This window comes from Cavenderia fasciculata, assembly GCF_000203815.1.
Source record: "Cavenderia fasciculata unplaced genomic scaffold Scf_Dfasci-G-b-126g04.f1-5, whole genome shotgun sequence".
In the NCBI taxonomy this organism is placed as follows: domain Eukaryota; phylum Evosea; class Eumycetozoa; order Acytosteliales; family Cavenderiaceae; genus Cavenderia; species Cavenderia fasciculata.
In genome coordinates, this window is record NW_004457715.1 from 62,376 (window position 1) to 86,465 (window position 24,090).

Genomic DNA, 24,090 nt, shown 5'->3' on the forward strand with positions numbered 1-24,090 from the left:
CAACCTGAACAGATTGTTTTGTAAATTGACCAAACAGAGTTTTGTAAATTGACCAAAACAATTTTTTTTTTTGTTTGTGATTTCACAAACTATTTAAGGAAGAACTACCATATGATCAGAGTTTCAATATAATACTTATATAAACAAACTAGTATAAATGGAGAAAGAAAACAACCAACAAGAACAAGAAATACCAAAAATTCCATATAACAAGGAAGCTCATCATGAGAAGGCCCTTATAGAATCTGGACACATATTGGATGGTCCCTATACTCTCCAACCTGGTCAAGAAATGAAAAAAATTAAAACCTACTCTTACGACAAGTATGCATCTCCCTTTATACTTTATTATTATGATTAATATTAACTCTCTTTACTTTTTTTTGTTTTTATAGGACCAGATTGACAATCATTAATGATACTCAAGACAGAATCGCCGAGTCAGAGTATAGTGTAACCCACTTTGGAACCCACATTTTCAGAGTGTACCCCCAAACGACTGAATACATTTCAGAATATTGGGCTGGTTATGGATTGGACTTGAAAAATATTGGTGAAGTTCCTTTCCGTTTTACGATAACATAACCCTAAATTCCCTTTTTATTTTAACACCGTTGGGAGACCGTCTGATAAAAATGAAGGTGGTGCAAAGAGCTCTTTTGAACAGAAACCAAACAAACTGTTAATCATAATAAATTTATGTTTTGATAAACAATCCTTTTTTTTTTTTTTTTTTTTTTAATCGGAGTAGACAATGGTTGCATTCTTTGAGAATATTCCTACCATGGCAGGAATGGCTGCGAAACGGAGTGATCTCACAAGCAATGTCCATTCGCCCGATGAGATATTTTGAATAAAATACTTAAAATAATACACACTTTTATAAAAAAAATGAAATATAAAAGTATATTTTAATTATAATATCTCTCTCTTTCTCTCTCTATAGGGTTCAGGAACAGTTCTAAAAATAAAATCTCCTCTTCTTCTTCATCACTACCAAACTCTGGTATTATTGGTGCAAACGTTTCAATATCTACATCATCTTGTTCGATGATTTGTTGCCTTGGTCTAGCTGACATTGAACCTCCTTTACCCAATGATTCCATTACCAATGGTGGTTTGATATGTTGTTGTTGTTGCAGTACTTTCATCATCCGAATACTTTGTATCAAACTCATCCTCTAATTCTCGATATTCTTCATTTTCCTCCAATTCTGAAAAGTCTGGTGTAAATGCACTCCAAGTATCTGTATAAATAGTTGACCATATAAATAATACTAGTTAAACTAATTATCAATAATAAATAAATTAAATTAAATTAGTATTTAATAGTTTGAATTAAATTTGATTTGATTTAGACTTACACAAATAAATTGAAAACCTTTTATTTTGGACCTTCGAGATCTTTTACAAGACCACCAGAAACACTCCAACAAAATATACTATGCATTGATTGATTTGTGTTGCATACCTGCAACTAGGTATTCAGAGTTGTTAGAAACAACATTTCTTCCATTGTGCACAACGGTTGACACTGTCGTGGCCGGTATTCTCTGACCACTACAAATGCTTCGAGTGAGTACAATCGGATAACCTTGTTGGTTGCATTAACCAACATGTACTTTCCGTCCCTTGAAAATTCAATCTCTTTGATTGCAGCCGACCCAAAACAAGACGCCTTTTCACCTCTCTCTCAAATGGTAACTTGGTTGATGCAGTTGAATCTTGTTTTATGTTGTGTTGTACTATTATAAAATAATAGATCTTTCCAACTATAACTTGCTATGATTTCATTTGTACTTGTTAGTTGATCGGTTTGATTTGTTGTCGACGTAGTTGGCAGTAGATGAAGAGTTGGTTGTTGTATTATTATTATTGTTATTATTATTATAAATATTTTTTGATTGTTATTGTAGTGCAAAGTACGTTTATGTTCAATACATTTAGATGATGATCTCTATATGATATGTGATCAAACTTGATAATTATTAATGCTCACACCATTTGCATATGGTGGTAAACATCAAAAAAAATAAATAAATAGTCAAATTTTGATGTTCATCACAGCTAGCTGCATCGATCTATTGGTATAATAATAATATGAGTATACAAGGATATGAAAACTCCATTGTTGTTGAAATAGAGAGATTTATTATGTGGTTGATGAGATGGGATAGTTTGTTGTAAATTTAACCACCAACACAAACTAGATTTGGAATCATTTTGGTGCATTTTGCAATGGTGGTTTTGATCATCAAATCATTTTGGTTCTGGAGAGTGGGGGTATTCCAAATGGGATGGTTTGATCAATGTAATAATCAATTAAATTTAATTGATTGATCAATTCATATTCAATATGATATTATTATTATTAATACAGAAAGACCTCTCATTATTTAATTTGTTTAAGTAACCATAATATTTAATTTTTTCAAAATGCAACAAGAAGATAATGAAAATCCAATCGATTATTTTTTAAATTCTCATTATCTAAGATCAAGTGTATACATTCATGTTGGATTTAGAAGAGAAATTTTAGTGCAATTGGAACATTTTAAAAAACTACAAGCTAGAATTAAAACAGTGACACAAGAGTCTGAAAGATACAAAGAGACATCAAAATATTTTAGTGAAGAAATGAAAAAGTATCAAGAGATGGTTCAGGAATTAAACCAAGATAGAGAGTCAATGATGGAAATGATGGATAGAGTCAAACAAGAGAGATCACGTTTCATGACAGAAAATTCCAAGAACCAACAAATGTCAATTGAAATGTCACAACTACTGGAGATGGAAAGAAACAAGATCCAATCGCTATCAAATAAATTGGACAATGACAATAAAAAGTGGGAGGATCGTATCAACCATTTCTCGGCTGAAAAGAAAAAGTTGGAATCAATGACTGAATCATTAGAGAATGATCGTAAGAGATGGAAAGATATAGCCGATGAAATTGACCAAAACAACTCCAAGCTGTCATCTGATTTAAAAAACAACAAGGAAAAGTATAAGAAATTGGAAGAGAGATTTCAGGTCTATGAAAAACTCACCAAACAAATGTTCAAGTTTATCAAATCAGATACTGGTAGAGACATATTCTATGCCTATTGCAAGAGAAACAAGGTCTATGTTCCAGAAGATATTGATCAATACGATGATTTGTTGGATATCCTAGAGGTTGATGACTGTGTAGACTATGTCATTGAAAAACAATCTCCAGCCATTCAAGACAAGCATAGACCTTCCACCAATCTACTTGAAGAATCATTTAGTGAATTGGCTCAATTACCAAGTCCATTAAGTAGAAACAAAATTTTGGAATTTAATCAAGACGAAAAAGAAGAATATGATGAAGATGAAGAATATGATGATGATGAAGAACATGATGATGATGATGATGATGATAAAGAAGAATATGATGAAGATGATGATGAAAAGTCTGAAGATTCAGATGATTGGGTTCTCGAACCAATTAAAAAAGCTACACCAACCAAATCATTGGAATTTCCACAACCACAAGTGGGTGGTCGTGTTGCCATATCAGAGAATCCACATCAAGAAAAGGATAACAACAACAACAAGGACAATTTAAATATTCAATTCTCTTCAATGACTTTATCAGTCAATGAAAAAAAAAAGAATCTCTAAATCAACTGTTCAATTATGTATAATGTTTGCAGTATTACTATTATTACTTTTATAGATATAAAACAAATAAATAAATAAACAAATGAAATGTGAAATTTACATCAGTAAAGGTTTGTCCTTTTGGATCGATGAGCTTTCTCCGAAAAATCGTCAGTGAGAGTTTTTTTATTAAGCTTTTTTGGCAGGACAACCACATGATCAAGCGGGTTTTATTAGTCTAAAAACTTCGTTGCAACTTTTCTCTATATCTATCTCTGTGTCTATCTATCTATCTATCGATCTATCTATGTTTTGGTACAAGTTACAGATAAAGTAAAGAAGAAAAGATACTATCCAGTTAACACTATATTATATAATAATATAATGTTAAAGGTTAGACATCGACAATGGAGGTCAATACCTCCACAGTCACTCCGACTACTACAATACAACAACAACAACAACAACAAAACAAACACGATATATCATAGCAATAGCACTACTATTACTACCACACGACTACTACTACTACTTTATTTACTCATATGTATTTCATATATATATAATCCAAATTCACACATTGCTTTTGCATCTTCAACAAACGCCACTACTACTACAACAACTGAATGTAGTAGTAATATTAATAATAATAGTACTACTAATCATTATAGTAATAACATAGAATTTCACCAAAGTCATTTAAACTTTATAACAGCGTTATCATCTGCTACAACTACAAATAGCAATGAACAAAGAAGATCTTCATCTTCTACTACTACTACTACTACGACATCATATGATGATCAACAACAACAACAATATATAATAATGTTTAAAGAATATTATGATCAAGATAAACATTTAAGTTTATTAAAATCAATATTTAAGAATAGTAATAATAATAAGAGTGATAGATTATATCAATTAAAATGGAAATATATTAAAAGAGTAAATGGAGCATCACATTTACCATCAGATTTTGCTTTGGTATCATTTCATCTAAGGCATACACATAATAATCAACGGTTTATAGATAATACAATCATCAGTCTAATGATTGATGATATTGTAAAGAATCATTTAGATATAATTAAATATATATTTCCTGATCGAATTATTAAAGGAGGTCAAAGTCAATCAAATGACAACAACCCCGAAACAACGACAACAACAACGCATCAACATCAACTATTTGGAATGACAAGTAGAACTTTATTAAAAACACAACAAGAAATTGAAACAACAAATGAAAATAGCAATGACAATCAAGAAGAAGAAGAAGAAGAAGAAGAAGAAGAAACGACATCTTCATCATTAAATCCAACTACATCTTCATCATCTACTTCTAATATTTTACATTTTAAAAATGGTAGAATTAATGATAAAATGATAAAAGATCAACCATATCAAACTGCAGGACCAAGATATCCATCAAGAAGAGAATTATTTGATGCATCAGACAAACATGTACTGGTGAGTGATTTAATTGGAGCAACTACACTTTGGGAGATGGGATACACTGGAACTGGAACGAGAATTGGTATTTTTGATAGTGGTTTCCTATCAACACTTTCTGGATCGTTTGGTCAATCGGTAGAGGTTCAAGACTTTACCGGTGAAGGACAAGATCAAGATAAAATTGGTCATGGAACTGCTGTCACTAGTATTATAGGGTGTTTGCTTGATCGCAAATGTCATGGTATTGCTAGTGGTGCTACACTCGACATGTACAAAGTATTTACACAAAATGCAGAGTCGAGGACCAGTTGGTTTATCGATGGATTCAATTTGGCCATCTCCAAACAAACAAATATTATAAACCTTTCGGTAGGAGGTAAAGACTATCTCGACAAACCATTTATAGATAAAATTAAAGAATTACATTCACTTGGTATAATTATAGTTTCTGCTTCTGGAAATGATGGTCCAAATTTTGGGTAAATTAAAAAAAAAAAAAATAGAAAAAGAAATATATATTTACTTTACTTTACTCTACTCTACTCTACTCTATAGAACACATAGTAATCCAGCAGATCAATTAGAAGTAATTGGAGTTGGATCAATAACAGAAAATTTGGATATAGCTAAATTTTCATCAAGAGGATTTACAAATTGGGAGTTACAAGATGGACATGGTAGATTTAAACCAGATTTGGTTACTTATGGAGAAAGAGTATATGCATTGCAAATGTCATCTGGAGAGTTGGAATGTAAAGAGAGATCAGGTACAAGTTTTTCTGCACCCATTGTTAGTGGTGCGATTGCACTATTACTTAGTAGTTTGACAGATGCACAGAGAAAACTGGCAACTCCTTCATTGGTCAAACAAGTTTTAATAGAGAGTTCACATGTTTTAAAGATTCGTGGTGGCAGTAAAAAACTTAGTTTATTGGAACAGGGTGGAGGTGTGTTGGATGTAGTCAATGCACATCGTATCTTGTCCAAACGATTGAGTTCGAAAAAAGAGGCAGATCGTAAGAAATTCACTGTTCATCCACCAGCCATCTCGTTTGGTTCGGAAGAGTGTCCATACTTTTGGCCATACTGTGCACAACCATTGTATTATGGTGCGTTACCGACTGTGGTCAATGTATCATTGTATGGTAGTGAGACAAAAACATACAAGGTAAAGAGTGTGGAATGGTTACCTGATAATACAGCTTATAATCCTGTTGGGATTGACTCGTCACATGCAGAGATGGTTGGTGCAACTGGACATATCGGTCTACACATCTTTGTACATACGGCAGTACGTAGTGACACGAATATCACTGGACAGGTAGAAATACACATTGAAGGCGTACCAAAGTTCTCCATATCGATTCGTGTACCTGTGATTGTTACACCACCACGCCAACAACGTATTTTGTGGGACCAATTCCACAACATGAAGTATCCACAAGGATACTTTCCAAGTGACCATATTCTCTATGACTATGATTCGCAGAGTCTCCTCGAATTGTTTGATTGGGCACCCGACCACCCTCACAGCAACTTTAAAGGGTTGTTTGAACGGTTACGTGCACGTGGATACTATATGGAGATATCGACCAAGCCACTAACTTGTTTTGATGCTCGTAACTATGGTACTCTGTTAATAGTCGACCCCGAAGAAGAGTTTCATCCAATTGAAGCTAAAAAGCTTGAAGAAGATATTAGCAGTCGAGGACTAAACGTCATTGTAGTTGGAGACTGGCACAACCACGATATGTTGCGACGGTTCACCATTGACGATGCCGGAACAATCTGGAAGCCCGTCACGGGCGGTGCCAACGTCCCTGCCATCAATGACCTGCTCTTTCCATACGGTATCTTGCTCGGTGACACTGTCTATGATGGTGCCATCACCATTGGTGACAACCAAACCTACTATTCTTCAGGCTCCCACATTATCGGTTTTCCACACCAAAACAGTGTACTCGTCTATGCCAAACTCAACGATCAATCTCACTATATCATGACCAACGAGAAGCGTAGCAAAAATATCCCTATTCTTGGATTCCACACACCACCTGTCATGGAAATTGACAAGACTCTTCAAGGTTCCGCTACTTTTGATGAACAACAAGATAGTGGAGAACATTGGGACACTGTGAATTCACAACAATCATCACAGTCGCAATCATCACAATCACAATTGTCAGATGCAAGTGATGAAAATGATGCATTGGCAGGGACCATTGCAGTATTTGGAGATTCAAGTTGTTTGGATCAATCAACATTTTGTTTTGATGGTAACTGTAATACAAATGGACATGCATCACGTCCAAATTGCTTTTGGATGATTGAAAAGATATTCGAAGTGATTCATCATGGTGGAGACCCACACAAGGTGTTTCATGGAGCAACAGGTGTGTTGGTTGAAGATATGTATCCGACTGAACACGACCCAAACAGTGGTGGTATTATCTTTTTACCCGAAAGATTTAATATTGCTGATCTTGCTAATCAGTCTCGCATCATTCCAGATGGATCGGCCGACACTATGATCAGTTGTCCTAGTCATCCACAAATCAAGAACCCAACCTACCGTATTTCACTCTACGGTACAATGAGCCACATCAAATTGTCTCCCCACGTACAATCATATGCTGCCGTCGAATGGAAAGACAGAGTTATCCCCCAACGAGTCATCCTAGACAGAGCCGAACAAGCTCAATACCCAGACCGAATCCTCTACTATTACGCCATCCCCTACTTTTTTGTAATCATCATCTTTTTACTTTTGATCATTAGTTTGACTCAAAGTAGAAGAAAGAAACAACAATTACAACAATTATTACAACAACAACAACAACAACAACAAAAATCAAAGAAAATTTATCCAATCGTCTAAGAGAAAAGAGAGAAAGAGAAAGAGAAAGAAAGAAAGTAAAAACCGGGAAAACGAAATGGATGGGATCACATTAATCAAAATCAAATTTGTGATCTAGATATTTATTTTTTTAAACGATAACTTTCGTTCATTTAAATGAACGACAATGGCCCACAAGATTTAGGTATCGGGTGGATTCTAATAAACACCTCCCCATCATTATCATCTGAAAACATTCATGTTTTTTTTGTAGTAGATAGATAGATAGATAGATAATCCCAAATGATTAAATACTTTTATACTTTGGTTAATATATATAAATTTATTTTATTGTTTATGGGGATTAAAAAAATGGGATGATGGTCTTCTAACATCACATCCACACTGAATGCACCGGGAACTTCTTTCGCATACATTGCAAAGATTTCTACACGCATTGCACAGATCTTGCTAAAGAATAGTCCTTAGGCCAGTACATTTTCCTAAAAATGAACAAAAAAGAAAAAAAGAAAAAGATATATATGATCAAAAAGAAAGAAAGAAAGAAAGAAATAAGTTAATATTGTGTAAAAAGATTTATGAGATTTTTATAGTTTTTTTATAAAATATATTACCAATTTGAACATTAAAAATGAGTGCCGGTTGGATTGACAGGTCATCTTTTGGACTGCGAACGCGATATTAAAAAATCATAATAACATTTCTTTAATAACCATTGTTGATTTGAATAAATAGATAAATAGATTACTATAAGGTTTAAAAAAAAAAAAAAAAATAATCTAACCCAAAATCTTATCTCTTTTCTTTGTCTCTCTTTCTTTGTCTCTTTGATTATCTGTATACAGATCTGTGAATGACATTGAGTATTGTTGTTGGTTGTTGTTGAAAGAACAAGAAGAAGAAAGAGATGAACTAAAAAATGATTTTGGAGATCCTCTCAGCGTCTTTAAATGTTTTGTGTTTTTGCTTAAACAAAACAACAAATTAGTAAATAATCTTTCAGAGACAAACGATTCAGCGCACACGCAGGTTCACACCCAATATTGGCGGCTCACAAAGAGAGAGAAGAGAAATGTTGAGTATCTTTCTATTGAATGGTGAATCTTGAAAAACGGATTTTTAGATTCGACCGCCTGCCCCCCCCTCTGACCACCCTTAGGCTCATCTTTGAATTAGAAAAAGGAAAAAATTGATGGGGCGTTTCTGTCTATTTTTTTTTTCTGATTCGGTCTTTGGTTGCACGTCTCTGCTTGGAGAGCATTCCCTCGCAAACAATCCCCGATCAGTAATTGGTCACTGCTATTGAATGGATGTCTCTCTCTCTCACTCTCTCTTTGTGTCTTGGCCTGCAAACGAGTTATGATAATAACAACCCCTCGCACCATGCTAAGAGGATCCTCTTAGGCATGACTAAAGAAAGAGAGATCGCTCCACTCTCGACGTGGTGATTGAAAGCCATAAACAAACAATGTCCGTCCAGTCTACCAACCTATCACCCACCATCTCAGCACAGAGTAGGTAGACTAGATTTTTTAAATCGTAACAATGATAATAAATCAAGGGTTAGCTCTATGATGATCGACAGTTACCTTTTAAAGACCTGTTTTTTTTTTTTTTTTTACAATTGTGAGAGCCTATGCATATCATATTGTAGGGCTAGCTAAAGATACCCAACTCTTTTAATAATAATAGAAGTTTAGTACTATTATCATCATCATATCTCATCATGGGTATAAAGATAGATAAAAGAGTCTAAGTCTATCAATATATCGTTTCAAAAACAAGATTGATATCTTAAAAGTGGTGAAGGAGGAAACAGGAGGGTAGAGGATCCTACCCTACCCTAACAAAGGATGATGAATATGACGATTATGATGGTTTATCTGTTTTCAATAACAAAGAGACTTTCACAGTGCGCCACCTCACTTTATTTTCCCTCCTTGGAATAGACTGTCTACACCCCATCAATAATTTCGACCTCGTCAAGTGATAGAAGGGATCTCTTAATTCCAGGCATAATGCTGTCGTGCACCACATGCGTATCTTTAAATCAATTCAAAGATTTTTTAAAGGGAAGGGCCGCGGTTTATCTCTAATTTCAGTGGTGCAAGGTACATATCCGCCTTCATCTCTTTTTTTTTTCGATCCCCAAATTGGGCTCAGTTCTCTCTTTAAATTTATATTTTTATTTATTTTTTCTTTTCTTTTTGTCTTTTTTTGTTTGAACTTACACCTATTTTTTTTTCTAAACAACTCTATACTTTTTTTTTTTGGTACATAATTATTATTATTATTTAATTTTTATTTGTGATTTATATTTTCTTTTTTTTTTTTTCATTTTCATTACTATTATAGGTTTCCTTAGATTTATTGTACTGGTAAAACAATTGGATCAATTGGAGCAATACCAGTCATTTCCTTTAGTTTTGAATCAAAGTCTTGGTCTTGTTCTTGAGCTGGCTTTGCATACTTTGAGGACTTGTTAAAGGCATCATCCTTTTGCTTCTTGGAGTACATGATGGTCTCGCTCTCGACTGGATGCATATGAGGTTGTTCGACATCTGCTGGTGCTGGAGCTGCTGCCTTGAGGTCTGGAAGGAACACCCACAACGATGCCGTGGTAAAGACACCGAATCCACCAAAGATCCAAAACATTGTGCTTTGTCCGAGATACTTGACGACAGTCAAGAAAACAAAGGCAAGGATTAAATTGAATAACCATTGGAATGCATTAATCACTGGTTGTGCAGTTGCTTTAATATCTTCTGGCATAATTTCATTTACTACAAACCAAAACTAAAATTAAAAGTATAAATAAAATTGATTTGATTGATTTTTTTTTTTTTGTTTTTTCTATTTTATCTATCTTACCAAAGTACCAATAGAAGCTTCAAAAGCACCGACAAAGATGAAAAGGAAAACTACAGATACCCAACCAGCAGCAGAGTTTGATGAACCTGTAAGGAAAACAATGGCAATGATGATATCAGAGATGGTCATGATGATGGAGCCAGTAATCAATAGTTTTTTGCGACCAACTCTTTCGACCAAAAACATTGCAATCAAGGTAGTACCGACATTCCAAACTTGGAGAATGACAGCTGCAATATCAGGACCATTCTTTCCAGAGATACCAGCATCTCTAAAGATGTTTGGTGAAAAGTACATAAATGCATTGATACCGGTCAATTGGAGAAGGATGGCCAAACAAACACCCAAAAACATTGGTTTACGAGACGACTTGTTAAAGAGCATAGCAAATCTATTTTGACTGCCGACGGTGGCTCTACTAGCTACAGCTACTCCACTTCTTTGCTCAGCCTTTTTCATCAAGAATACTGGTGATTCATTCATCAATACCCAACATACAAACAACATGACACCTGGTACTGCTCCAATTGCAAACATCCATCTCCAATAACTACCTGCTTCCTTTAATGCCAAACCAATTCCATTTGCAAGTAAAATTCCAACTGTAATTCCAATCTAAAAAATAAAAATAAAAGAAAATAAATTAATTAATAAAAGGTTAGTTTCTGATTATTTGATTTGATTATAGATATTTACTTGGAAGAAAGAACCACAAAAACTTTTCTTTTCTTTTGGAGCAGATTCAGCAACTAGAATTGGACATACTGATGAAGTACAACCAACTCCAATACCTAAAAGAAAACGTGTAATATTGATGGCTACAAGAGATGATACTGCACCCGATGCAACAGCTCCTCCAATTGTAATAAGTGCTACAAAAAATTTAAAAATAGAAAATATTAATATAAATTTATATTTATATTTGTTTGTTTTGAATGAATGTTATACATACAAGTAAATATAATAACAGGTTTTCTACCAATTTTATCAGCAACGACACCACCAGTCAAGGCACCAATCAAAGCACCCAATAAAATACTACATACTAAAATACCCTGGGGAATTACATCCAGTTCGAACAAGGCTGTAATTGGATCAAGTGCAAATGCAATAATACCTAGGGAAAAGAAAAAAAAAAGAAATAATTAATTTATATTTATATATTTTTTTTTATATTATACATACCAGCATTATAACCAAAAATTAAACCACCACACATACTAATGGTAATCAAGAAATAGGTGCTCTGAGCTATTCTTTGTCTTAAACCATTTTCACGGGGATGGGTAATACGACGATGAAAATCCATCTCGGAAGATGGAGATGAAGTGGATGGTGTATTATCACCTTCATTAATTTGATAATTTTCAGTGACTGTCATTTTATATTATTTATATATTTTATAGATATTATTATTATTATTATTATTATTATTATATTTCTATATATAAATATATTTCTTTTAAAACATTACAATAAATAAATAAAAATAGAAAAAAAAACTATATAATTAAAATTACAAAAATAATATTATTATTGTTATTATTATTATTATTATTATTGGAATAGATAGATTAAACTTGTGATTCAATCTAGTGATATTAATAGGGATTAGGGATTTTGAATGGAAAAAAGAAAAAAAAAAAAAAAGATATTATAAAATTCAAAATTTATAAATAAAGAAATGGGTAATGTGGTGTAAGCAATAAAGAGAGAGATTAGTGATGAGTGTTGGATTTAATATTGGTATTAATATTTTGATTTTTCTTTTTGTTTTTTTTTTACATACAATATGAAATTGTTGTTGAAAATATATTACACAATGAGTAAGTAAATATTATTAATCTATTGTACAATCTGTATCCTTGTCCTCTTTGTTTGTGTGTTATGTATTAATAAAAATATTAATATTATTACAGTATTCCCTTCTTCTAGTTCTTTTTTATTTGAATGGGAATGAAAAATAGTCAATCGCAATCTAGTTGGTCAATGACAAAATGGTTGAAGGTCAATTGGACGATCACTAAATAGATTATGTAAAAAAGAAAAAGAAAAAAAAAAGAGTTAACTTTTTGTCTCTCAGACAGTCTACCCGAAAAGTCGGGACCAAAGTGATCAATTGTCCAATGAAAGGGCAATGACCATCATCATCATTATTATTATTATTACGTACCAATGAAAGTGTAGGCGCAGGAATTCGTGTGTGGGAAAAATCGACCGAGTTGTATCTTCTTTTTTGACCTTTCAGAAAAATCTGTGCAAAGAAATCAGGATCTGTTAATTCAATCTTCTTCCTCTTCTTATCAATACAAGAATGAATAGAATTAAGGTGGGTTGGTTGTCTGAATAGGGAGGGATTAAATAAATATAATAAATGTGAATAAATTAAATTGAAAATGAAATTGAATTATCTGTTGTTGTTGCTTATGACAGTTATCACCATTCAATTCCGGTAATATAATGTAGTTGTTGTTTGATATGATATTTAGTGGTGGTGGTGGATGGTGGATGGTGGATGGTGGTAGATCGGTAATGCTATTGCCATAACAAATACACAATGATAGTAATAATAATAATCATATCATATCATATCATATCATATAACAGAGAGAGAAATAATATTCAATTATCTGTTTTTCACCACACTTACAGTGTGGTGTGGATAGGGGTTCTTCAATAGAATGCATTACCGCTTATGATAATATATTGTAAGGTGCACCAAAAAAATATCCTCACAATGAGACCGTTCTATTTTACATGTCCCCGCCCGCCCGGGTAACATCAATAAATATATTACCTTTTAAAAATATTATTTACTTTTTTTCGATATCGGGCCAATTTATTGATATTGTACTATTGCAATAACGACTATATTCAAATTCAATTGAATTGTAGTATAGGGTGTGGGTATAGGGTGTATGTATGATTTGTATAATCTATCTATCTATTTTATGTGTTGGAAATTTCGGAATCAAGTGTAATTTGACAAGATCATTTCCATGTTTATTCGATTGTTGTTGTGGTGGTAGTGGTAGTAGTAGTGGTTATGAAAATGAAGATTTATGTGTATGAAATAATCATATTACCTTTTGTTGATTTACTCTTTTTTTCTATATTGTGTTGCGTGTTGGGTTCGGTTAGGGTTAAAATCTACTATTTGAATCGATTCTATTTAATTACTCTACTATTACTATTACTATTACTATCTCGGTATAACAACGGTTCTAACAACATTTATTTATCTCTCTCTCTTCTTCTCGTCTCTCTCGTTTGAAAGAAAGAAAGTTCAATTATCAACTTTTGTTGGTTGCTAATTGCTTATGTGGTGAGATGCAAAGAGAAATAAGAACAAAATTTCTTTAGAATATCAAGATACCTCCCTCCCTACCCATGATTCGGTTCGGTTCGTTGATCAACGGTTTGATGTTGTCTGTCCAATAGATAGATAGATAGATTTTGAGCACTGTGATCATCAATGACTGGTCAAACCATATAGGGACAACGTTTGTCATATGGCACTTGGCAGCGCGATTGCATGGCGCCAGCCTTTTGCATTATTTTCACCTTTTCATACCTACCCACCCATGGTGAAAATTTCGTGATCTCTCCCATTGTGTACGTCATGTCTAGGAAACCAAGATCACTCACAAGGTTACAACTCTTCTTGAAAGGGTTTTTTGAGGGGATATAAGGTTGTTTTTTTATTATTATTTATTTATTTATTATTAGTATTGATTGACGATGATGATGTTTTTTGATTCGATTTGATTAATATTGTATTATTATTATTATTATTATTATAATTTGATTATCTATCTTGTATGTATATATATATATTATAGTACAATATAATAAGGGGTGTGTTTATATATGTGAATTATAGGTAGGATCTTCATATTTTAAATGTATTTTTAGGCATGAGGTGGATTATTATTATTATTATTATTATTATTATTATTATTATTATTATTATTATTATTATTATTATTATTATTATTATTATTATTATTATTATTTTGATCTAAACTATTATTTAAATCATGTGATATTGATAATTCACTTGATGATGCTGATTGATTTGAATTACGTCTACTAGTATTATGATGACTGGTATCATTGTTGTTATTGTTGTTACTTTGATGTAATATGTCATCACCACCATTAAAACTACTACGCCATCCATAGTTTTCCAAACTACCACTTGAAGCGTACAAAATATTCTTTGGTGAATGCCTTTTAACTTGAACATTGACCAATCCTCCTTGATCTGCTCCATTATTATTATTATTATTATTATTATTATTGTTATTATTATTATTATTAATATTATTATTATTATTATTATTTGGATCAAGATCATAAGATTTATCTAAATCTATATGATGATGTTGATTATTATTATTGTTGTTGTTATTATTATTTGATCTAATCATTGTCATTTCAATATTCTTTTGATTGGCTGTTTCGATCAATTCATTGGTCAGTTTTTCAATATGGTCTTTTCGATAGTACGCCTTTTTGTTGTAGAGTCGGATCAAGGAGACGACAGTGAGCGAGAAGAAAACTCCAGAGGGCACCCCACGACCCGATCAACTGGAGTAGTTGCGGACTCTGACGCATCTCTTGGGAATCGGTTATATCCATTCGAATGTATCCCTTGAACAAGAGTGGATCACCTGGTGTGAAATCTTCGGGACGTGCCATAATAGTGCCGACTGCAAAGAATTCGGAAAAGTGGTAATCAAATATATAACGTGGACCGTTGAATATAGTCTTTCTACGAATATAGACATCGACACGGTTCATAAAAGCCAGTACATTCTTCCAGTACAGTGAACGTGTGTTGTTGACTTGACTTGGTGGTTTGGAGAGATCCGGGTCTTTTGGAAAGATATCCACCTTTCGAGCAATCACACTGTACGATGGAATGGTTTCCATGATGATCAAGTTGAGTGACCCCGTCCAAAAGATATCATTGAATTCTTGGTCGGTTGCACATGTACAGGGAATCGATGTGTTGGTTGGACATTCACATCGGTTTACTTCAACTTCCAGGTAACTGTAGACCGGCAGCTCGAACGTGCCGACCAATTCAACCGACTCGTTTGGACATATGGCCTTGGTTGTCAATTTACTAATATTATTAGAAGAGCCTCCCGACACTGTATTTATACCATCAAACGAACATTCAACCGACGCTATACTTCTTCTGATTCTTGGCAGAGCATCTTGATTGAAAATAGTGATATATTTGTAGTGTACCTCTAATAGCGATGAATTTAATATGTCTTTGCCACTAGCATCTTTAAATAAAATACCAACTGGAGGTGATGAAAATGGTAAATATGAAGATGGTACTTCACTTGTATAAATAATTGATGGTACACCTAAAATTTAAAAAAAAATAAACAAAAATAATTAATAAATATAAATAAATAAATAAATACTACTTAAAATATTTGGTTGAGATTTACCTTTTGAGAATTGAGAAATAGTTAGAATAATGAAAAAAGCCATGATGAATAAAACAACCAAACTCCAGAGTATACCAACTTTGGATCGATGTGTTGGAGGTTCCTCCAAGATTGGAGCACCACCCAAATCAATATAATATAATTTCTGTCCATGTTTACGGGCAACCTTTGTGAATCGATTCACCTTTCCAAGTGTTTCAATTCCCATCTTTTTTGCTTTAATTTTAAATGTCATATTTTTTAAAAGTAAGTAAAATGAATGTTGATGATGATGATTGACCAGATCAATGATACAATAATAATAATAAAGTAGTCAAAAGTATACTTGATTTTTTTTTTTAAAACAAAATAAAAATAGAAATTCTATTTTTAAAAGACGACGAATGATGATGGTGATAATCAAATGTGGGTTGGGTACTGATTGAGCTATTGGTGATCAACAAACTGACTTTACTGTGTTTGTGTTTTGGCCCGTGCGTGTTTGTGTGTTGGTTGGTGTGTGCGTGCGCTGCTCGTTGAATGAACAGTGAAACGAATGTGGAATTACTACTACTACTACTACTACTACTTAATTTAATTTTAAAAGAAAAGCGATACACGATCGTATAAAGGATTGGGATGGATGGATGGACAGATGGACAGATGATGATGGACACAAAGAGAAAAAAAAAAAAAGAAAGTTGATCAATATACAAATGACAACAACAACCAGTAGCACATCATCACCTACCTTACCTTACCTCATCTACAACAGGTAATTAATGATCAATGATCGAATCTTTGAAAACACTGTATTTGACATTTGTGTGTATGTATAATCCCAAACTCCCAGAATTATTGGGCGACTCTTTCAACTTTGCCCCAATGATCATCCACAAAACGTTAAAAAAGGATAGGTGTTGGTGAACATTGAATTGATTGATGTTGACTATTTATGTGCTTACCCCTAAACACATAAAGAGGATTTCGATGAAGAGTGGCACTGAGCATGATAAACACAGATCTGAAAATAATTTGTTTAAACAAACATACCTATTTTAAAAAACCGAGTATTTCAAATGATGGTTGATCTTCAACAACAATAATGTAAAGTATATTCTTTTTTTTTTGACAAAATTCTATTTCTGTCAAATGCTGCTACTTTCTATTTTATCTATAAATGTATAAACTAAAATAAATAAAATAGAGATGGTTTGAACGAGTTCGCAGTGGATGCAAACGCCAAAGGAGGTCTCGAGAGGAAGCAAATTAATTTTATGATGAATTCGATAAGGGCTTTGATCATCGACCCTTGTCGTTGAAATTGTGGAGGTTGAACAAAGAGAGAGGGAGTGTCAAATATTCAGCTGCAGCGCACCTCTCCATACCAAATCATGGAACGGTTCGACGATCAGCTTTTAACCAGATTTTCTTCTTTGTTAAGCTTTAAAAATATCCCGGAGTTACCCAAGGGATGCAACCTGCAGGGGGTGCCACCTAAAAAATGAAAGAAAAAAACTCGATTGTCGTCATCTGAAACTCTATCATAGGGATCTGACACGTGTGATGATGATAAATCTAATTCCTTTTCTTTTCTTTTACCCATTATCCCCCAGAAAAATATAAAAGGTAATGACCAAATAAGTACATAAACATTTCAAGTTTCATTGTTGTTGGGTTTTACACAACCCATTGCCCTCATTGATTATAGCCAAGAAGAAGACAAAAGAGAGCGCTTTCCATTAATACTAGAGATAATTATCAACCACCCATGAGCCGAAGGGTCATAGAATCGAGAATTTTCTTCGGTGAGGCTCGTTTATATTTTTAGTTTGGTTGACTTTCATACCGATGCCTCTTTCAAGTTTTGGTTGATGTGAAGAGGAATCGGTGTTTTTGGTTTAATTCCTTGAAGGGTCAGGTCAACTTGTTGATAAATATCCTTGATGCTTACCCCCATTTAAAAGTTTGGTTGTTTCAAGAATACAATGTGTTTTGATTTTTTATTATTATTACTAATATTATTATTATTGTTGTTGTTGATGTTGGATGTTTGGTAAATGAATATGTATATATATAGTTTTGAGGAGGGTTGGGTCAGTTGAGGTGTGAGGGATGAAATGATTGATTGATTAGTTGGGGGTAGATTAGATTACTACATTGTTATTATTACTATTTATGATTTTTGACTATATACTACTATTACTATTACGAACTCTACTAAAATAACTACAATTATTATTATTATTACTATATTATTATTATTATATTATTATTTCTTTGCAGTGTAAGGTTTAATTTTCTTAACATCACTAACACCTTGGCCAGCCACCCATGGGTGATGAAGACATTGATCGATTGTGTATCTTTTGTCTGGACTCTTTTCCAATAGATGTGATACAAGGCTCTTGGCTTGATCCGATACTTCCAATCCCTCTGGCCATCCATAATCTACATTTCTAATCTTTTCATAAAGAACTGCATTATTTTTATCCCAGAATGGGAAACATCCAGTTAATCTAAAAATAAATAAACAAAAGAGTCAATAACTATATATTTCTTTTTCTATTTTCTTTTTCTTTTTCTATTTTCAATTTCATACAAAACATAAGTAATAACTCCAACACTCCATAAATCACAAGCTTCATCATAAGGTTTACATTCTAGAACCTCTGGTGCTACGTATTCGGGTGATCCGCAACATGTCTCTAGACAATCACCTTCACCAAATATTTTTGAAAGTCCAAAATCAGCCACTCTAATCTCGTCACCTTCATCTCCTGTACATAAAAGGTTTTGTGGCTTGAGGTCTCTATGAGCTATACCATTCTCATGTAGGTGACCAACGGCCGATACTATTTGTCTTACAATCTTGCAGGCATCGCCTTCAGAATATTCTCCTCTTTGAACTATCTTTTCAAATAATTCTCCTCCTTTAACTCTAAAATTTTAATAGAATAATCGATTGTGTTAATACCATAAATATATATATATATTGGTAATGAATAAATGAATGATTGATGATATAATCCAATCAATCAATCCTTCATCTTTAATCATATCATTATCCAATTGTGTTTTTGATTCCATTTTTTTTGATTTGTTTGTTTTCAAAACATACAATTCTAAAACCAAATGTAAATGTTTCTTTGTTTCATAGACTTCGTAGAGTTTTAGGATATTTGGATGGTCACCGACCTTTTTCATAATCTCTATTTCACGCATCAACAATTTGTTCTTGATGAATTGAGTCTTGATTGATTTGATGGCTACTCTTTCACCCGAGGCACGGTGAGTGGCCTCTCGGACAATCGAGAATGCTCCACGCCCTATTTCGTTGCCCAATGTATAGTTTTGATTCAATGGTCCTTCGTTGAGCATATCATCGTCGCCTTCATCACCTGATTCATCTGCTGAAAGGATTTCAACATCATCATCATCTGAACTATCCATTCTATCCATATTCATCTGTCTCTTCTTTAAAAAATTATACTATAACTAACTAATTAAATTATACTACTATATATATGTGTTTATATTCTTTAGAAAGAAAGAGAGAGAGAGAAAAAAGAATTAGTAACTACTTATTATTATTATTATTATTTTTGTTTTAGTATTTACAGGTGTTGTATGTATGTGGTATGTATGTATGTATGTTTATGTATTAACTATTTATATTCTATATTACAACAATTACAAATAAATAAATGAATTTATAATTAATACAATTTCTACTACTACTAAGACCGACTACTAATAATAATAAAAGACAATGTAAAGTATATGATGAATGACAAATGATGATTAAATAGATGGATGGGATAGATAGTTAATATCAAGTTTATCATGACATGTGCCAACCGTGTGAATCAATCACTCTTGTCGCGCATAAGTTGTTGCATTGTCGCATTGCCTCTCGATTCCTTCTTCTTCTCTGCACCGAGTGCTGTCCTGTTCTCTTACCCTCTTGTAAGTTGTTTAGCTAAACTCTCTACTCTGTCTCTGATGAAAATATCGCTCTCTGACTACTACAATAGTGTTGTTTTGAAAAAGAACAACAAGGAGCAGGAAGAGAAAAAGTAAAAGAACAAGAAAAGAGTGTCCAAAACTGATGAATAAAAACAAAGAATTTGGTTTGTTTGTTTGCAGAGCAGTTTTTTTAAAATTAAATTTTTGTGTTGCTTGGATGATGGATAATACTCTCTCTTGATGCATATTCTCTCCTTGGGCAAAACAAAATGAAACAATACAATCACAATAATACAAGCAAGTAAGATAAGGTTGGTTGTAGTTATATATGGTGTGGAAGGAGAGGCATTGCCTCTCGATTACTCCTCCTTCTTGATAGTGTGGCCAGCAGTTGCGGAATGTGTTTGTGTGTTTTTATATCTATCTGTGTGTGGGTTAGGGTGCTTACAAAAATATCCTCCTTTTGTGTGTCTATGTCTATGACTATGTCTATGTCTATGTCTTTCTTTATCTGTTTTGTTTGAAAAAAAAAAAAAGTATCTCTATTATATATAATGATTTGGTTGTTGTGTTTTATGCCTTGAAAGAAAGATAAGATAAATAATAAACTGGTTGGTTTGGGGGTTGCTTTGAATTAGTGATTGATTGTGTGAGCTCTACAAGACAACTTGTTTGTTTGTTGATCGCACCGCCTCATTAAAAATCCAGATCTCACGATTCAGTTGTATCCACACAACAAAGCTTTAAGAAAAACCAAAGCAACGGAAAAGAGGAGAACGATACAGATACTTTTTGGTCTTTTGCTTTGATCAAGAACACAGTCTCGATTCGATCGAATTGTATTTATAGGAGCAAATACTTTTTGTTGTTGTAAGATTTTGTTTATCATCCGACGAATCAACCAACCAGCAGCTCTACAGCTATAGCTCTACGGCTAGCAATAGAGCAAGAGAGAGAACACAAACTTTGAAAAGCATTGAATGATAAGATTGATTGGTTGATTGATTGATTTGTGATAAAGTCCACTGATCAACCCTCACCTTACATACTATCGTGTAATAGTGCAGATGGGTTCCTCCTTTACAGGAAGGAAGGATATGTACTTTGAAAAGCTTGGTAACCAGGACATAGACAAACAGACAAAGATTACATAAAGATAAAGATAAAGATAAAGATAATAAAGATGATACAGTGAAACTAGCTAGTTTGTGAGTGTGTTGGTGGTGGGGTTTGCAATAATTTAAATTATTGGGCAATATAATCTTGTTCTTGTTTCTTGTAAAGTTAACACCTCATGAGTAATGAAGATGAAAAGGATGATCAGCTACTCTTAGTACTATATCTTGTTATTCTTATTTACTCGATCTAACTTATAATATATTACAACTAAATTTTATTCATTAAATTTCAACAACCTCATCATCAGAATTCTTGTGAATGAAATTGAAAGCATTATTGCGCATCTTTTCATCGATCTGTCTAAATAGTTGTATTGCAGTAGTATTGTTTTGGTGGACTGTACTAGGTTGTATCACATTATTCTCACTTTACTTGATAGCTCGACTCATCTCACCCAACAACAATAACAAGTATTACTGTAGAGGTGGAATAGAAGATTATTATTTCAACAACAAAAAGAAAGGATTAAGAGTTAAACTTATACAACAAGTAGAAGTAGAAGAAGAACAAGTTTTAAAAGTTGAATCTGACGAAGAACAAGAACAAGAATATCATTCAATATACAACAATGACAAAAAAGAACGTATGGTTAGATTGTGATCCTGGTAAGTTAAATTAAATGTTAAATGTTCATGTGATTATATATATTAACTTTTTTGTTTTGTTTTGTTTAGGACATGATGATGCATTTGCAATTATGATGTGTGGACATGATCCATCACTTAATTTATTGGGTATATCGACGGTGGTAGGAAACCAAACAGTTGAAAAGACAACGATCAATGCACTGCGTGTATGCAAGTTTAGTTCAATGGAGCATGTTGATATTGTAAAAGGTGCCGGTAAGCCAGTCGTTAGAGATGCACTCATTTGCCCAGAGATCCACGGTGACACTGGCCTCGATTCGAGCATTGTAATTGATGTAGAGACAAAGGCACCACTGCCAGGCAAGGCAATCAATGTAATGTACGAGTACATTGAAAAAGTGTTTAGAGAGACTGGCCAACAAACCACAATCATTGCCACTGCATCACTTACCAATGTTGCATTGTTGTTTGCAGTGTATCCAGAGATCAAGGAGATGATTGAATCTGTAACTCTATTGGGTGGAGCAATGACGACGGGGAATATAGGACCCGTTGCAGAGTTTAATATTATGGTCGATCCAGAAGCTGCCAAGATGTGTTTTGAAAGTGGTGTCAAGATTGTAATGGTGCCATTAGAGGTTAGTCATCGTGCATTGATCGATTCCCACATTGTCGATAGAATTCAAAAGATTGGAGACACCAATTTCATCAAACTCTGTGTAGAGTTGTTAAAGTTTTTTGCCGAGAATTATAAAACTATGTTTGGTATGGAACATCCTCCACTTCACGATCCATTGGCCGTAGCACATGTCATCAATCCTTCTATATTTAAAACACGTCATCTTCGTGTCGACGTTGAATGTACCTCCCATCTATCTTTTGGACAGACTGTCTGCGATGTTTGGAACATGTCAAAATTACCCAAAAACGTTCATGTCGCTGTTGAAGTAGATATTGATAAATTTTTCGATCTCTTAATTGATTCAATCGATAAAAGTAATAAGAATAGTTGTTTAAATAATTAATTAATCAAAATAATAAATAATAAATAATAAATAATCATAATAATAGTCAACACCAGTAAATAGTAATCAATCAAATCAAATTAAATTAAATTAATAATAATAATAATAATAATTTCGTACATCTTGTCAAACACAGAATATCTATGGGTAATTTAAAAAAATACTATTCGTAACCCCCAAGAGTAAAAAACAATTCAATGATTTAAAAGATGTATCGTACATGTATAGTATAGTAGTGATTGGATTAGCACCCACACCCACAAATCTAAATTGAAAAACAAATCAATTCCAGTCAATATCAATTTTAAATCTAGATTACCACTCGAAAAAAAAGTGGATTATTGATAATAGATGGATAGATTAACTGAAGATTTTAATTAATTATTTAATTTGTATCTTATTTATTTAGAGAGGAAAAAAAAAAAACAAGAAAATATTTAAATAGAGGAGGAACAGAACAAATTGGAATTATTTATTTACTATTTATTATTTTATTCATATTTTATTTTATTTATATTTTAAAGAAATGAAAATAATTATTTTAATAGTTTTAACAATTTTGTATTGTCAATTTACTTTTGGAGAGGAATTAAATAATTTAGTTCTAAAAGTAGATTTTAATATACAAAATCATTTAAAACTTGTCAATGATTTAAGAGCAGCCAAAAAAATACCACCTCTAAAACTATCAAAGTGTTTGGTACAAGTTGCTCAAAACCATGCCAATTACATGGCAAAATCGAATAAACTCACCAATGAAGATCCAGAAGGTGGAATGTTTGATCGTATTACAAAGGCCGGCCAAGAGGCGACAAATGTATCGACTGGAGTTGCATATGGCTCATACTCGGATGCTGGCACTGTCAATCAATTAAATTCTAGTCCATCCCGTGACAATATGATATCCGAAACCTACACTCAATTTGGTGTTGGAATGAAGCAATCTTCTGATGGTACTCCATATTGGTGTCAATTCTATTCAAATGGTCAATGTCAAACAAAATAAATCCATACCTAATTTAAATATATATTATTGTTGATGTGTTTATTCACCCAATTGATTA

The 24,090-nt window shown here is 33.0% G+C and overlaps 9 protein-coding genes across 9 annotated transcripts; 5 read left to right on the plus strand and 4 right to left on the minus strand.

The window, feature by feature from the left end:
* Window positions 1-157: 157 nt before the first annotated feature.
* Window positions 158-1,255, plus strand: DFA_02036 (uncharacterized protein; the record flags this gene model as incomplete). The annotated part of the gene is made up of 4 exons (XM_004357464.1): window positions 158-324; window positions 396-451; window positions 947-1,117; window positions 1,143-1,255. 4 exons carry the CDS (start codon window positions 158-160, stop codon window positions 1,253-1,255), a joined length of 507 nt encoding a protein of 168 aa, XP_004357521.1.
* An 845-nt stretch (window positions 1,256-2,100) lies between these two features.
* On the plus strand, window positions 2,101-3,648 carry DFA_02037 (uncharacterized protein; the record flags this gene model as incomplete). Its single annotated transcript, XM_004357465.1, has 2 exons — window positions 2,101-2,176; window positions 2,411-3,648. 2 exons carry the CDS (start codon window positions 2,101-2,103, stop codon window positions 3,646-3,648), a joined length of 1,314 nt encoding a protein of 437 aa, XP_004357522.1.
* Window positions 3,649-4,011: 363 nt separating this feature from the next.
* On the plus strand, window positions 4,012-7,963 carry mbtps1 (membrane-bound transcription factor peptidase; the record flags this gene model as incomplete). The annotated part of the gene is made up of 2 exons (XM_004357466.1): window positions 4,012-5,564; window positions 5,641-7,963. The coding sequence occupies 2 exons, from the start codon at window positions 4,012-4,014 to the stop codon at window positions 7,961-7,963; spliced, it is 3,876 nt and encodes a 1,291-aa protein (XP_004357523.1).
* Window positions 7,964-10,309: 2,346 nt separating this feature from the next.
* DFA_02039 (sugar transporter family protein) lies at window positions 10,310-12,194 on the minus strand (the record flags this gene model as incomplete). The annotated part of the gene is made up of 5 exons (XM_004357467.1): window positions 10,310-10,738; window positions 10,814-11,428; window positions 11,510-11,685; window positions 11,766-11,930; window positions 11,999-12,194. 5 exons carry the CDS (start codon window positions 12,192-12,194, stop codon window positions 10,310-10,312), a joined length of 1,581 nt encoding a protein of 526 aa, XP_004357524.1.
* A 2,530-nt stretch (window positions 12,195-14,724) lies between these two features.
* DFA_02040 (uncharacterized protein) lies at window positions 14,725-15,252 on the minus strand (the record flags this gene model as incomplete). Its single annotated transcript, XM_004357468.1, has 1 exon — window positions 14,725-15,252. The coding sequence occupies one exon, from the start codon at window positions 15,250-15,252 to the stop codon at window positions 14,725-14,727; it is 528 nt and encodes a 175-aa protein (XP_004357525.1).
* Window positions 15,253-15,301: 49 nt separating this feature from the next.
* DFA_02041 (uncharacterized protein) lies at window positions 15,302-16,522 on the minus strand (the record flags this gene model as incomplete). The annotated part of the gene is made up of 2 exons (XM_004357469.1): window positions 15,302-16,200; window positions 16,261-16,522. 2 exons carry the CDS (start codon window positions 16,520-16,522, stop codon window positions 15,302-15,304), a joined length of 1,161 nt encoding a protein of 386 aa, XP_004357526.1.
* A 460-nt stretch (window positions 16,523-16,982) lies between these two features.
* DFA_02042 (uncharacterized protein) lies at window positions 16,983-17,588 on the plus strand (the record flags this gene model as incomplete). The annotated part of the gene is made up of 2 exons (XM_004357470.1): window positions 16,983-17,041; window positions 17,474-17,588. The coding sequence occupies 2 exons, from the start codon at window positions 16,983-16,985 to the stop codon at window positions 17,586-17,588; spliced, it is 174 nt and encodes a 57-aa protein (XP_004357527.1).
* Window positions 17,589-18,538: 950 nt separating this feature from the next.
* On the minus strand, window positions 18,539-19,728 carry DFA_02043 (putative protein serine/threonine kinase; the record flags this gene model as incomplete). The annotated part of the gene is made up of 3 exons (XM_004357471.1): window positions 18,539-18,785; window positions 18,869-19,207; window positions 19,388-19,728. 3 exons carry the CDS (start codon window positions 19,726-19,728, stop codon window positions 18,539-18,541), a joined length of 927 nt encoding a protein of 308 aa, XP_004357528.1.
* A 776-nt stretch (window positions 19,729-20,504) lies between these two features.
* iunH (N-D-ribosylpurine ribohydrolase) lies at window positions 20,505-24,032 on the plus strand (the record flags this gene model as incomplete). Its single annotated transcript, XM_004357472.1, has 6 exons — window positions 20,505-20,536; window positions 20,944-21,074; window positions 21,392-21,443; window positions 21,837-21,997; window positions 22,089-22,997; window positions 23,575-24,032. The coding sequence occupies 6 exons, from the start codon at window positions 20,505-20,507 to the stop codon at window positions 24,030-24,032; spliced, it is 1,743 nt and encodes a 580-aa protein (XP_004357529.1).
* Window positions 24,033-24,090: the final 58 nt, after the last annotated feature.